Source organism: Trichoderma atroviride, chromosome 6 (assembly GCF_020647795.1).
Source record: "Trichoderma atroviride chromosome 6, complete sequence".
Classification (NCBI taxonomy): Eukaryota; Fungi; Ascomycota; class Sordariomycetes; order Hypocreales; family Hypocreaceae; genus Trichoderma; species Trichoderma atroviride.
In genome coordinates, this window is record NC_089405.1 from 3,706,820 (window position 1) to 3,719,225 (window position 12,406).

Below are 12,406 nucleotides of genomic sequence, written 5' to 3' on the forward strand. Positions count from 1 at the left end.
CAGGATAACTGTCGAATGACAACCTAAAACGCCCTGTAGTCATACAAATGAGGCATATTTCAAGTGAGTTTACAGCGACAAGGATTAGCTGTCTGATAGTAGCCTCAGGTGCTCAATTACAGCTTGAATCCTTCGGCCGTGGATATAAAAATGCAAACTCCATGGCGCTGTCTAGACTTTAATTTCCCCGCACTGCACTCACCTTTCCAACTTACACCACTATTCTGAGCATCGCGACGTTCAATATGGGTTCAGCCGAGAAACCAATTATTCTCTACCATTATGAGGTCTCCCCTTATTCAAAGCAAGTCCTGTGGTATCTTGCTCTCAAGGGCATCAAATTCCAACAATGCGTATGAAAAGTTTGCCTTGTAAGAGAACACTATATCTGACCACGGAGTGTAGATGCAACCGCGAATAATGCCCCGGCCTGATCTCAGCCGTTTGGGCGTCAAATATAGACGCATCCCTGTTCTCACCATTGGCAGAGACGTCTATCTAGATACGCGGCACATTATGACAAAGCTCAGCGAATTGGAGCCAGGAAAAGGCGCTCGCCTCTCTGTTGCCACAACTCCCGAGCAAAAGGCACTGCAACGTCTTTTCCAGGTATTCATGATTGATTCTGGCTTTGGCAGATGCTTCGTGCAGTTGATTTTGTATAAGACGAGAGGTATGATGGATCCGGAGTTTGTTAAAGACCGCACCGAGTTCATGAGCGGCGCGGGGTTTTTCCCGCCTGAAGCTTTGGAGGCGATGAGGCCAGATACCATACGAAGGGTAAAAGATGGATTTGAGTTTTTAGAACAAACATTGTTATCTGATGGGAGGGATTGGCTGCTTGGGACGGCAGGGCCGACTGTTGGTGATATTGAAATGGCTTGGCCGCTGCTGTGGATGGAGAGAGTGCCTGGAGCGAGACCAGAAGAGTGGATTTCGGAAGCTAAATTTCCCAAAGTGTTCGCCTGGATGGAAAGATTTAAGAGCACTGCGCAAAAGGCAGTAGACGAATTGGGGGAACTGAGGACATTGACCGGAGAAGAAGCCGCAAAGTTGATACTGGGCTCGGACTATCATGAAGCGGATGGACAGATTGACGAGACGGATGTGGTGGTTCAACACCAGAAACTGAAGAAGGGGCAGCTTGTGAAGATGTGGCCGACAGATACTGGATCGAATCATAAAGATGTGGGGGAGCTGGTGAGTGTTAGTGATAAGGAGGTGGTTATTGAGGCAAAGGCAGAGGATGGCGGGTTGGTGAGGATTCATGCTCAGAGACATGGGTTTGCTGTTGCGCCTTATGAGGAGTAATACTGAAAGGAGCTGGCAGTATCAGAAGGATGTTCACATCGCTGAGTAGCCTAAGAGGTAGCTTTTATTAGATGCATTCCACTCAACATAGTCCTATTAGCAAACTGCAGACTATCTCTTCTAGCATAGGTATCTTTCACTCGCACGAATATGCCTCGGTCAAGGTTGCGCACCCCCGTTCTATGGTTACTGAAATAGTCATGGATGTGCCGATGGCATCTCTAGGACCATGAGCCCATCACCGTCGAAGTCTCTCAGTAGCCGTCGACAATCCTCCCTCAAACCCTGTCCCCGTAATTGTTACCGCGTCGGCCGGATCAGTCCATCCCTCCCTCTCGTCCTTTACCACCCTTACCAAGAACATGTCTAGCACGGTCGCTACCAAGGCGATGCCGGCTCCAAAATACAATGCAGCCCTGAATCCAAGCACTTGATCAACCCGATATTTGTTCACCTGCGTCTCTATCGTCCCCGCAAATCCAAGACCGAGACTGTTCCCATACAAATTAAGCGTGCCAATGAGAGATGCAGCAACGCCTTGCTGGCTACGTTTGACACTGTTGCTGGCCACGATCTGCGCCGCAACGTAGACAAAGTCTGGACAAAAGGCCATGAAGATCGTCGCTGGGAAGACCTGAGCCCAGTACATCTGCTGGACCGGCATCGTAGCCAAGAGTAGATTCGCGACCAAGATGGCAGCGGAACCGATTGCCAATATCCATTGCACAGCGAGGCGTGGAATCAGCCATGCTGCGATGAACGTGCCGATCGTTGCAACAATCCCAAATGGAGTCCACTCAAGGCCAAACTGGAGGATGGTTTTGCCACGCAGAAGTTGAAGCCATGCTACCATGTACCAGAGGAAGATGCCGTTGGACATGAAACTAAAGAGAACGACGAAGATGACGGCTGTAAAGGATGGTGCTGTCCATATTCCGAGTGGTATGATGGGATTTTTGCTGAACCTGGACCCCCAGACCCCAAAGAGAAGGAGCATGACAATTGATATCACGAGCAAGACGGATACGAAAGGCGTTTCCCATCCGCTCGCTGGTGCTTGGCTGCGAAAGGTCAGTTTTGAAACATCTTTCTAAGCCAATTGTTTCACTCACTTCCAAGCAACGTTGAAAACAATCAGGCCGCCCGTACCAAGGAAGGCGCCGATCCAGTCGATTTTCCCTTTTCGGTCAACAGGAGAGTCGGTTGAGAGAAGTAACGCCAGAGTCCCGAAAACGAATGTCCCCAAGATTGCCCTACATATATTAGACAGATTTAAACGTGGGATTCACAGCAAGACTCACATGCCGAAGAATATCCACGTCCAATCCACATATTCAATGAAAATACCAGCCCAGATGGCACCTAGGTAGCTTCCAATAGGACCCGAGGCCCCGAAAAAACCCAGCGTAACATTCCGCGATCTTCCAGGTGGTATTGTCGTACTGATTAGAGCAACAGCGTTTGGCATGATTAATGCTCCTCCGATGCCAGACAGCGCACGGACAACATTGAAAGTGACAAACGTCTTGCAGAAGCCGTTTGCGAGCGAGCAAATGACGAACCAGACGGCGCCGCCGATGAGGACGTGTCGATGGCCGTAGACGGCACCGAGGCGACCGCTGATCAGAACGAAGGTGCCTTGCGTCAGCCTGCAGGCGATGTTCAGAAGAGCCCTAATGACATGATTTGGGAATGTTGGGGACTGACGGGTAGGACGCGGCGGCCCAGTTGGCTTTGCCAGGACCAGTTGCATAGCCCAGTGATTTGCTTATCTCGAGTCCCGCAGCGAGTCCAACCATGTTGGATATCATCTGGTCCCGTTGAGAAGGAGATCAAGAAAGAGATTAACGACTCAAGTCTCACCTGGACCATGTTGCTAGATACGATGAATATTACTATCAGTAACCTGCGTCTTTTCGTTATGCTGGTTGTTACGGCTTCGAAAGTCGGCTGGTCGGGATTGGGGGAGGTGTCGTTCACCTCCCTTAGCTCGAGCGAGGCTTGTCCCGCAGGCGATGTCTCCATTGCTGGTATGGGTTCAAGGAGCCCTCAGTAATTATAAATGATAAAGTAAAATGGTAACGACGGAAGACACCGCCTATTAGTCCTTAAATATATCCAACATGCTCAAGTTACCTCAACCAGTAGAGCAGGCTAATTGTCCGTTGACAAAGCCGTAAACCAGACGTCTGACTTCAAAAATGGTATTTCTCCGGTCATCCTGCGCTAATTCTCCGACATATCGATGTGGCTGATCAGCTTCGGGTCTCCGACTTTGGCACGCTTTGGACAGTGGTGCAAAACGCCACTGCCGAGGATAGCCCTGGGAATAGAGAGAAGCCATTTACACGATATTGAGTATTGAGGGTAAGAATGGATCCCAGTAAAGCGGCAAGAATGTTACCCCGACCCACCACTTCACAGGACCCCTAGCGATGGTCGGGGAACGTCGGGGAACGTGTGGGGTGCAGGAGTCATCAAGACCAAAGCCGTCTAAAAGCTTGAGCTTTGACGTGGGCTTGGCTTTCTGGACGAAAGAAACTCCATTCTGTTCCGCCCATCCAGCCAATTCGGTCTCTCCCCTAATTGATTGGTTGTAAATCAATACTGGTAATAGAGAATCTTATTTTGAGTTTGTTTGACACTGGTCGCTTCATGACCCAGCCCATGTCAGTTGTATTAGTGCTGTTAAATGCGTGACTCGTGACCTGCGAACATGTAGTTGTACCCACTAACAATTACTACATACCACCTGAGCTCCTAGGGAGTTTTGTATCCCGCTTATAGGCATAGTACAATGCTAATACTCCTTGCCTATTCTTAGTGAGTCATCTAGGGTCATGTTAATAGGAACAAGGCGGAAGAGATGAGATTAGTGGGATAACAGGTCTAAAGTGAAAATAAAGAAACGCAGAGTACGCACTGGTAAAGTGCACCCCTCCATGCGGAACATCAAGGTTCGGGATCCAACGACATCAAAAGACTTCTCACAGAATACGGCGGCACCGAGAAGCTCAAGGTCGTCCAGGTAGACATACCAGAGATCGATGATGACGAAGCCCTTGTCAAAGTCCACACTGCAGGTCTTATTTGGATGGAGCGCTACTGGCAGCTCTACGAGAAGGACGGTACGTATAAGACCCCTACCCCTGAAAAGGACTACTCTGGGGTTATAGTAAAGGTGGGCTCAAAAGTACCGGAGGGCCTTGAAGTCGGCACTAAAGTTATGGTCCTTGTAACCAAGGCCTTCTCTAGCAAGCAAAGCACGGACGGCGGCATGCCTGAATATGCCAAGGCTCATTTCTCTAAAATGATCCCCAAGCCTCAGAGTATAAGCTACGCTGAGGCTGCATTGGTGCTACTTTCCGCTCTTACCGCATGGTAGGGCTTGTTTGACTACGCAAAACTCAAGACTGGCTAGACCTACTAGTTGCCGGAGGGACGGGTCCAACTGTCATCTGGGCCATCCGGATAGGCAAGATGGTTGGGCTCGAGTTATCGCTACGGCCGCGTCTGAACAAAGTTTCAAGCTCCTCAAGTCGTTTGGCGTAGACCAGGTTATAAACTACAAAGAGGCTAAGCTAGAGTCTGCTGTTGCTTTAGAGAATGTCAATGTCGTTTTCAACGCGATAGGCAATGAAGTGACGAAGCAGGCCCTGGAAGTTGTTAGCGAAGACGGCATAATTATTAACATCGTGGACACAACGGCCGGGGATCTGAGCAAGGATTCTGTGAGGGATGGCTTTCGGAAACGTTTCTTTAGGAAGGAGGAGGGGCCTGGTCTATGAGATTTTACCGCTGGCCAAGGCCAAAGTTAAGAATTAGGCAAAGTCGGGAGATGCCATGTTATCTACAATCTCAATACTATGCTACATTTGCACTACGTATTAACGCTTTATTGGCTTTATCTCTCTTGGCACGCCTTTTCGAGGCACGGACATACAGCCCATTGCTCAGCTAGCTGCCCGGATAATGGCACCATTTGACTCAAACTGGGGCGTCATTGTGGATCTTGATTACGACAATATCAATCTACGGGACAAGATTTGGGAGTTTGGGAACATTGTGAAGAAACTTACTATATCCACCTATTGTTTCTTCGAGCAATTCAAGACGGATCGCAGTTTTCTGGCTGTTTCTTACAAACCAATTAGCTTTACTTGAAAAGGTATTCTGTTTAGTAAAAGCTTGGCAACAGGATAGGGATCTAAGCAGACAAATAGAGATGTTTTGTACCCCCCCTAGGGTTGATTATCTCTATCAAAAGACACACTACTATTAGTGGTAGCTAAATTAAGAAACAATAAAGCCCGAACACAGCAACCCGCCATTAAGTCTCTCAATGATCAATTAGCAGACCAGCATTTAAAATTTTGAAGTGTCAAGCAGTCCTATCTGACGAGATGTTCCAACCAAGAATAGAACAAGTGGCAGTCAGTATATTAACGAGTCAGACCAACTTATCTCAGCGTTGCCTGAGCTGATAGCAAATCAACTTGTAGATCAGACTTTAGAAACACCAGAATCGAGAACCTAAATTCTTGAGAATAGAAAAATATCGGTTCTATCCAAAAAAAAAAAAAAAAAAAAAAAGTTCAATTAGTAGGCGCACAACTCGAATGGCGCTATAAATAGGTTTGGGTGCGATACCCAAAATTTTAGCCAGTCAAGCATGATAATCGCATTTCAGAGACTAATTAGAGACCAGTTGTGAAAACGCTACTAACCATAAAAAATTCATGGTTCATTTCCATTGCTTACAATTCTCCGATAAAGGCTTGATAACCTCTTTACATATTTCACCCCAGAACTCATTCGTATTCCAATCAGCTCCCTTCTTAGTCGACACTCCGTAGACGCAATATCGTATAGCATCCTCATACAGCAGTGGTGGAGTATTATAGTCATCATCCAACCACTGAGCTGCGAGGGATAAACGAGAGAAGTATCCCCCAGATACTTCCGCAATTTTGTCGGGAAACTGGTCTTCTAGCGAGGTTTGATGCCATATTTCCAGCAGTAAAATTCCAAGTTCCAGGAGAATTAACCTTGGCTCAGCATTCTTTAACCCAACGACTTCGCTATTATCAATTTTTGCGTATACAAAGGCTCGGCTGAAATCAACAAGGGGAGCTATTCCCTCCGAAGTTGGATGTAGTATAAAATATATGGAATTTTTGGACCATGTTTGGCCAGACCACCGTGTTTGTGAGAACTGAAGTAGGCTCGAAGCAATTTTCGACGCAAGGAGCATACTTGAGCGCAGTGGCAGCTTCATTCCGCGCGGATTATGTGACTCTGAAAGTACTTTTTTCAGTGTAATCTTTTGGCAGTTACTCTTTTGCATAATGGTCTTTTCATTCGCTACCACAGTGCTTATCCGGCTGCTCTCGTGCAAAACAAAGGCGACATGCTGGGGCTTGTCGTAAGCTGTTACAATCGCTGCGCAAAAGTTGTTCACTGGAGAAAATTTCGCAAGACAGCTTGTTGAAGCAGCTTCTTTAGGGTCATGTCCGAGAATCTGCACTCGAGACGGTTTCGACGTCTGAGCATCGTCAAAGCTGTCGTCTTGTATGCATTTGACGGATAATTCATGCCACCGCGCTTGAATCGGCGCAAGAAGCTTCGCAGCAAATAGGAGTTGGAAAGCTAGCAATGCCTCGTTTTCTTTGTCCCACTGCTGTTTGGAGCTTAGCAGTTTAGAAGCCGCATCAATACGATCTTCGAGGAGAACGTGCGCATCGTGTTCATGTTCGCTGTGACACGTTCGAGTGCAAGAGGAAAGGGCAGAATATAGACTTTTTGAGTATTTGTGAATTCGGCGGAAAGCTTTAGCAAGCTTGACATGATTCGACGATGGAAGCGAGCTCACTGGCTCGTGGCGGTTCATCAAGATTGTCTGTGAGAATGTGTGTAGAGAGGTGATACAGTGTTCGTGGAGCTAAGCTTCATTCAGTTTCGGTCTGTACTCCGTATTCTGTTCAATAAACAGAGTATGATAATCATGATTTTAGCGGCTTAGAAGAATGTGCAGATATCCTTGCCAAAAATGAAGGGGTCGTCGAGTTATTGGTAGTAGGTCGTGTACTCGGAGAGGCTCTCCGCAATATCCGCATCGGCACCGGATGCCGATACTTGAAGCGCGGATGCGATTCAAACCTCTCATCGGGTTGCATTGTAATATAGCGGGACATTACTATAAAAACAATAATGTATCAAATATTTTGTATCGGATGTTCGGTGTTCTCATTGCTGCGCATCACTCCGAGTTATCAAATCTCATGACGTTGCATAATGTCTTCTTCAATGCCGCGTTTTCTCAAAGCTGGATTGAGCTTTGGCAGAGCTCAATCTAGGCTTTTACAAGCCTCATCATGGAGACGGTACTCTTTTGGTAGCCAGCGGACATTTGCAACATCCGGCATGCGTCCCGCTATAAACAAGATCTGTGGTTCAGCCGCAGAAGCAATTGCGGACATGAAAAGCAACAGCACTGTGCTGGTAGGAGGCTTTGGGCTCTGCGGTGTTCCAAGTAAGTAGCATACTATTACACGCATTAACAACCGTCACTAACTGTTGATTCAATATAGATACTTTGATCAACGAAGTGCGCGCGAACAAGTTGCGTATCAATGGTCTTACTGCTGTTTCAAATAATGCTGGAACGAACGGTTCCGGCCTCAGCCTGTTGCTGGAAACTCGACAGATTAAGAAGATGGTTGCCAGCTACATCGGAGACAACAAAATATTTGGATCGCAATATGGAAATGGAGAGCTAGAAGTTGAATTGACTCCTCAAGGCACGATTGCTGAAAAATGTCGCGCTGGTGGTGCAGGTATTCCAGCATTCTATACCCCAGCTGCTATGGGTACTGTCGTGCAAACTGGTGAGCTGCCAATAAAACACCATCCGGATGGCACACCTGCCAGGCTTTCACCACCAAAGGATGTCAGAATCTTTAATGGAAAACCTTATCTCCTAGAAGAAGCAATCAACGGGGATTATGCATTCATCAAGGCGTTTAAAGCAGACAGACTGGGCAATTGCCAGTTTCATCTATCTGCGGCTAATTTCAACGGCCCCATGGCACGCAATGCCAAGATGACAATAGTCGAGGCTGATCATATCGTTGAGGTTGGACAGCTGATGCCAAACGATATTCACCTACCTGGAATATATGTCAAGCGCGTCATCCAGTCGCAAGTTCCCAAGGGGATTGAGAAATACGCGAATTCGAAAGAATCGGACATCTCGACAAATCAAACCCCTGCGGCCTCTTCTTCACCGGGAAACAGCAACAGAGAAAAGATTGCCCTTCGTGCGGCCAAAGAATTTAAGAATGGCATGTATGTCAATCTCGGAATCGGTATTCCGGTATTGGCGAGCACTTTTGTGCCCCCCTGAAGTCGAGGTGTTGCTCCACTCTGAGAATGGGATTCTTGGGTTGGGACCATATCCGAAGAAAGGTGAAGAAAACCCCGACTTGATCAACGCTTCCAAAGAAACAACTACAATCATTCCGGGAGCCTGCACCTTTTCGAGTGACGAGAGTTTCGGCATGATTCGATCGGGCAGAATTGATCTTACCATTCTCGGTGCCATGCAAGTAAATGCAACCGGAGATCTTGCTAACTGTAAATATTTGGACAAAGCCAGCTGGCAAGTGAGTTACTAATGATTTACACAGGGATGCTACCCGGAAAAGTGAAAGGCTTTGGAGGAGCCTTGGACTTGGTTTCCAATCCTGAGAAAACCAAGGTTGTCGTGACCATGGAGCATACAGATCGGAAAGGAAACCCCAAAATTGTTCGCCAATGTACATTTCCATTAACTGGTAGGCAATGTGTTTCGACCATCATTACAGAGCTAGTATGTATTTTTACTCGTTTCCCCTGCCACATTACAAGACCATAGACCAAAGATCTGATGTTCAATTAGGGAGTGTTTGATGTGGACTGGAAAGAAGGACTGACACTTCGAGAAATTGCCAGCGGAGTGACAATTGACGAAATTAAAAGCAAGACCGAAGCCCCGTTTAAAGTTGCAGAAGATCTCAAGATCATGGATAGCTAGTGTGTATATAGTCAATAGCTTATTTGAACGTCTGTATGCCGTTTAGTTCTTGGTTCATAGACAACTAAATGTATAATTCAATAACGAAGATGATAATATGAAATTATCTATGGAAGAGAAATAACAGGACCAATATAAACGTGCTATATGCTCCCCGCGCAACTCTTTCCCGTTGGGCTTTTCAATAGTTCACAATTAGTCAAATTCCGGATATCGTCGGCAGACTGGAGTTTTCACATTTCCAAACGCAGCAAATTTTGTCATGGAAAGGGAAGACATTGGACAAGCATTGCAAGTCTCAGTCAGTGACCTAAACGGCTTGCGTGGGCGGACTGCGGATGTTGCGGCCCGTAGAACCCGCGCAAAGGTTGGCATGTCTGGTATAAGTGTTTGTCGACCGCAGTCTGTATATGGTCTTCATGTTAGTAAATCTCCATAATCGTGTATCACTGTAGGGCATCTTGTTTCAAGTTATCACAGAGTCTGGCTGTTCTACTGAACACATATATCTCACATATCCATATTCTTCATCACGAGAACTGTCTTTACTCTCACATTACCAGCTCATCATGGCACATTTAAGAAGGGGCCTAAATGCTATGCTTGAGAAGAGCCCGGATGACATTGTCTTCTTGTCCGCACTAAGAACTCCTGTAACGCGCTCCTTCAAAGGGAGGCTTGCGAGCGCCCATGCCGAGCAACTACTTGCCACTGTAAGAATTGCACTCTCAATAGCCATCGACTCATTGACAAACAGCTAACTAATTCTCTGATTCCAGGTTTTACAAGCAACTAGAACTCAGCTACCCAGTCTAGATCCTTCCGAGGTGTCAGACGTAGCAGTGGGAACCGTTCTGTCTGAGCTCGGTGGACAAAAGGCTGGGCGGGCGGCTCTGTTGCACGCTGGATATCCCGATTCAACAGCGCTCTACACAGTCAATAGAGCTTGTTCGTCTGGATTGCAGGCGGCAACTAACATTGCGGACGCTGTAGCATCTGGCCGTATGGATATGGGTATTGGCGGCGGAATGGAGAGCATGACGAGAAATTACGGTTCGAAAGCCATCCCAACTGTTGTATGGGAGGAACTGCGCAAGTCCTCTATACAAGCAGCAAGAGATTGTCTGCTTCCAATGGGTATTACCAGCGAGAATATTGCACGGCGGTATGGCATTTCCCGTGCGGACCAAGACGCCTTTGCTTTGGCTAGTCACACCAAAGCTGCGAAAGCGCAAGCCGAAGGTCGGTTTAAAGATGAAATCGTGCCCGTCGAGCTGGTTTCAGATACAGGAGAGACCACCACCGTGACTCAAGATGATGGAATCCGACCCAATGCTTCACTGGAGCAATTGGCCAAGTTGAAGCCGGCCTTTCTCCCAGACGGTGCGTCTACTGCTGGGAATTCGTCTCAAATTTCGGACGGCGCATCTGTTGTCTTGATGGCTCGCCGCAGCACTGCTACTCGGCTCGGACTTTCCGACCATATCTTGGGCAAATGGGCTCGATCAGCAGTGGCAGGTGTTGCGCCTGATGAGATGGGAGTTGGCCCTGCTGTTGTCATTCCCAAAATGCTAGAGTCAGCAGGAGTTTCAGCCAGTGAAGTCGACGTTTGGGAGATTAACGAAGCTTTTGCCAGTCAAGCTCTTTACTGTATTGACAAGCTGGGCATTGACATGGATAAAGTGAATCCCAATGGAGGAGCCATAGCGTTGGGCCATCCCCTTGGTGCTACTGGAGCGCGCCAGTTGACGACGCTTCTGCACCACCTCAAGAGGACTGGCCAATCCGTAGGAGTTGTTTCAATGTGTATTGGTACAGGCATGGGCAAGAGTGCTCTGATTCTCTCCGAGTAGCCATTAGATGCAGCGTATTACACATATAGTAGCCTTCCTAAGCAAATGTACAGATAGAACCGAAACAATTCTAATTATGGAATACTACAGAATAATAGCCATGTCAATTATAAATATTCGATGATGCTAAATGCTTCCTTGAGCACGTCTTCATAATGTAAAAAGGCTTCAGTAATGGAGATGGCAGTTTCCAAATTACATAGGTAAATAGCGTCTGACTAGAAAGATTTCGCTCACATCAATGTCGGGTAAAATAGGCTTCAGGTTATCATGTATACAATGGCTATATCGGAACATTATACATGTGTACGTAATAAAATATATCACAAGTTCATGTAACAGATCGACCATTGCTGAAATGACGCGGGTATTGCGGAGAGAGGCTCACCACGGCCATTGGGCGGGTATTGCGGGATCTGTGTACTATACAAGGTCATAGGAACATATTATAATCAGTGTCATCTGGTCTGGCCTTTTCTTTGTATAATTGGATTTAATTTGATGTGTTTGGAGACATAACAATTCGAATCATGACAAGTCCTGTTGCTCTCATTACTGCTGGAAGTGCTGGCCTCGGAGCCGCCACTGCAAAGGCTTTTGCAGCTATGGGTCTGCGAGTTGCCATCAACTACTCATCCAATGAATCTCGAGCCAATACCCTCATCTCTGAGCTAGAAAGCACTTCATCGAGAGGTTCCGGCCAATGGGCCAATGGCAAAGTTAGGACTGGTGACGACAAGAGATTCGTTGCCATTCGAGCCGACGTCTCCTCTCGCCCCGAAGTTGATAAACTAATATCAACAACAATTCAAGAACTGGGCCGATTAGACATTGTGTTTTCGAATCATGGATGGACAAAGCTGACAAATTTCTCAAATCTGTCAGAGAACGTGAATGAGGAAGATTGGGATAAATGTTGGAACATGAACGTCAAAAGTCATTTGTGGCTGTTTAATTCTGCAAAGGGTCATCTAGAACAGAGTTCTATGAAAGGAGGAGGTTGTTTTATTACCACTAGCTCTGTCGCAGGAGTTGGCGTCATGGGGAGCAGTCTGGTAAGTTTACAATCGTGCCGTTTTCCGCTGGCCTTTTAATGTTGTAGCCCAGCAGTTAATCTACTTCGGTAGAACGTGTGCACTCCAGACTGACATCTTAATAGGCCTATGCT

The 12,406-nt window shown here is 46.9% G+C and overlaps 6 protein-coding genes across 6 annotated transcripts; 5 read left to right on the forward strand and 1 right to left on the reverse strand.

The window, feature by feature from the left end:
- The first annotated feature begins 10 nt into the window (after positions 1-10).
- Positions 11-1,463, forward strand: TrAtP1_011846 (uncharacterized protein). Its single transcript, XM_066115276.1, has one exon. The coding sequence runs from the start codon at positions 406-408 to the stop codon at positions 1,309-1,311; it is 906 nt and encodes a 301-aa protein (XP_065971374.1). The 5' UTR covers positions 11-405; the 3' UTR covers positions 1,312-1,463.
- On the reverse strand, positions 1,464-3,461 carry TrAtP1_011847 (uncharacterized protein). Its single transcript, XM_014084888.2, has 5 exons — positions 3,175-3,461; positions 3,019-3,122; positions 2,613-2,960; positions 2,424-2,564; positions 1,464-2,372 (listed from the first exon to the last, which is right to left on the reverse strand). Exons 1-5 carry the CDS (start codon positions 3,334-3,336, stop codon positions 1,550-1,552), a joined length of 1,578 nt encoding a protein of 525 aa, XP_013940363.2. The 5' UTR covers positions 3,337-3,461; the 3' UTR covers positions 1,464-1,549.
- On the forward strand, positions 3,435-5,099 carry TrAtP1_011848 (uncharacterized protein; the record flags this gene model as incomplete). The annotated part of the gene is made up of 3 exons (XM_066115277.1): positions 3,435-3,471; positions 4,269-4,692; positions 4,787-5,099. The coding sequence occupies 3 exons, from the start codon at positions 3,435-3,437 to the stop codon at positions 5,097-5,099; spliced, it is 774 nt and encodes a 257-aa protein (XP_065971375.1).
- Positions 5,100-7,734: 2,635 nt separating this feature from the next.
- On the forward strand, positions 7,735-8,716 carry TrAtP1_011849 (uncharacterized protein; the record flags this gene model as incomplete). The annotated part of the gene is made up of 2 exons (XM_066115278.1): positions 7,735-7,843; positions 7,902-8,716. 2 exons carry the CDS (start codon positions 7,735-7,737, stop codon positions 8,714-8,716), a joined length of 924 nt encoding a protein of 307 aa, XP_065971376.1.
- Positions 8,717-9,082: 366 nt separating this feature from the next.
- TrAtP1_011850 (uncharacterized protein) lies at positions 9,083-9,385 on the forward strand (the record flags this gene model as incomplete). The annotated part of the gene is made up of 2 exons (XM_066115279.1): positions 9,083-9,181; positions 9,251-9,385. 2 exons carry the CDS (start codon positions 9,083-9,085, stop codon positions 9,383-9,385), a joined length of 234 nt encoding a protein of 77 aa, XP_065971377.1.
- A 2,383-nt stretch (positions 9,386-11,768) lies between these two features.
- Positions 11,769-12,386, forward strand: TrAtP1_011851 (uncharacterized protein; the record flags this gene model as incomplete). Its single annotated transcript, XM_066115280.1, has 2 exons — positions 11,769-12,293; positions 12,366-12,386. 2 exons carry the CDS (start codon positions 11,769-11,771, stop codon positions 12,384-12,386), a joined length of 546 nt encoding a protein of 181 aa, XP_065971378.1.
- Positions 12,387-12,406: the final 20 nt, after the last annotated feature.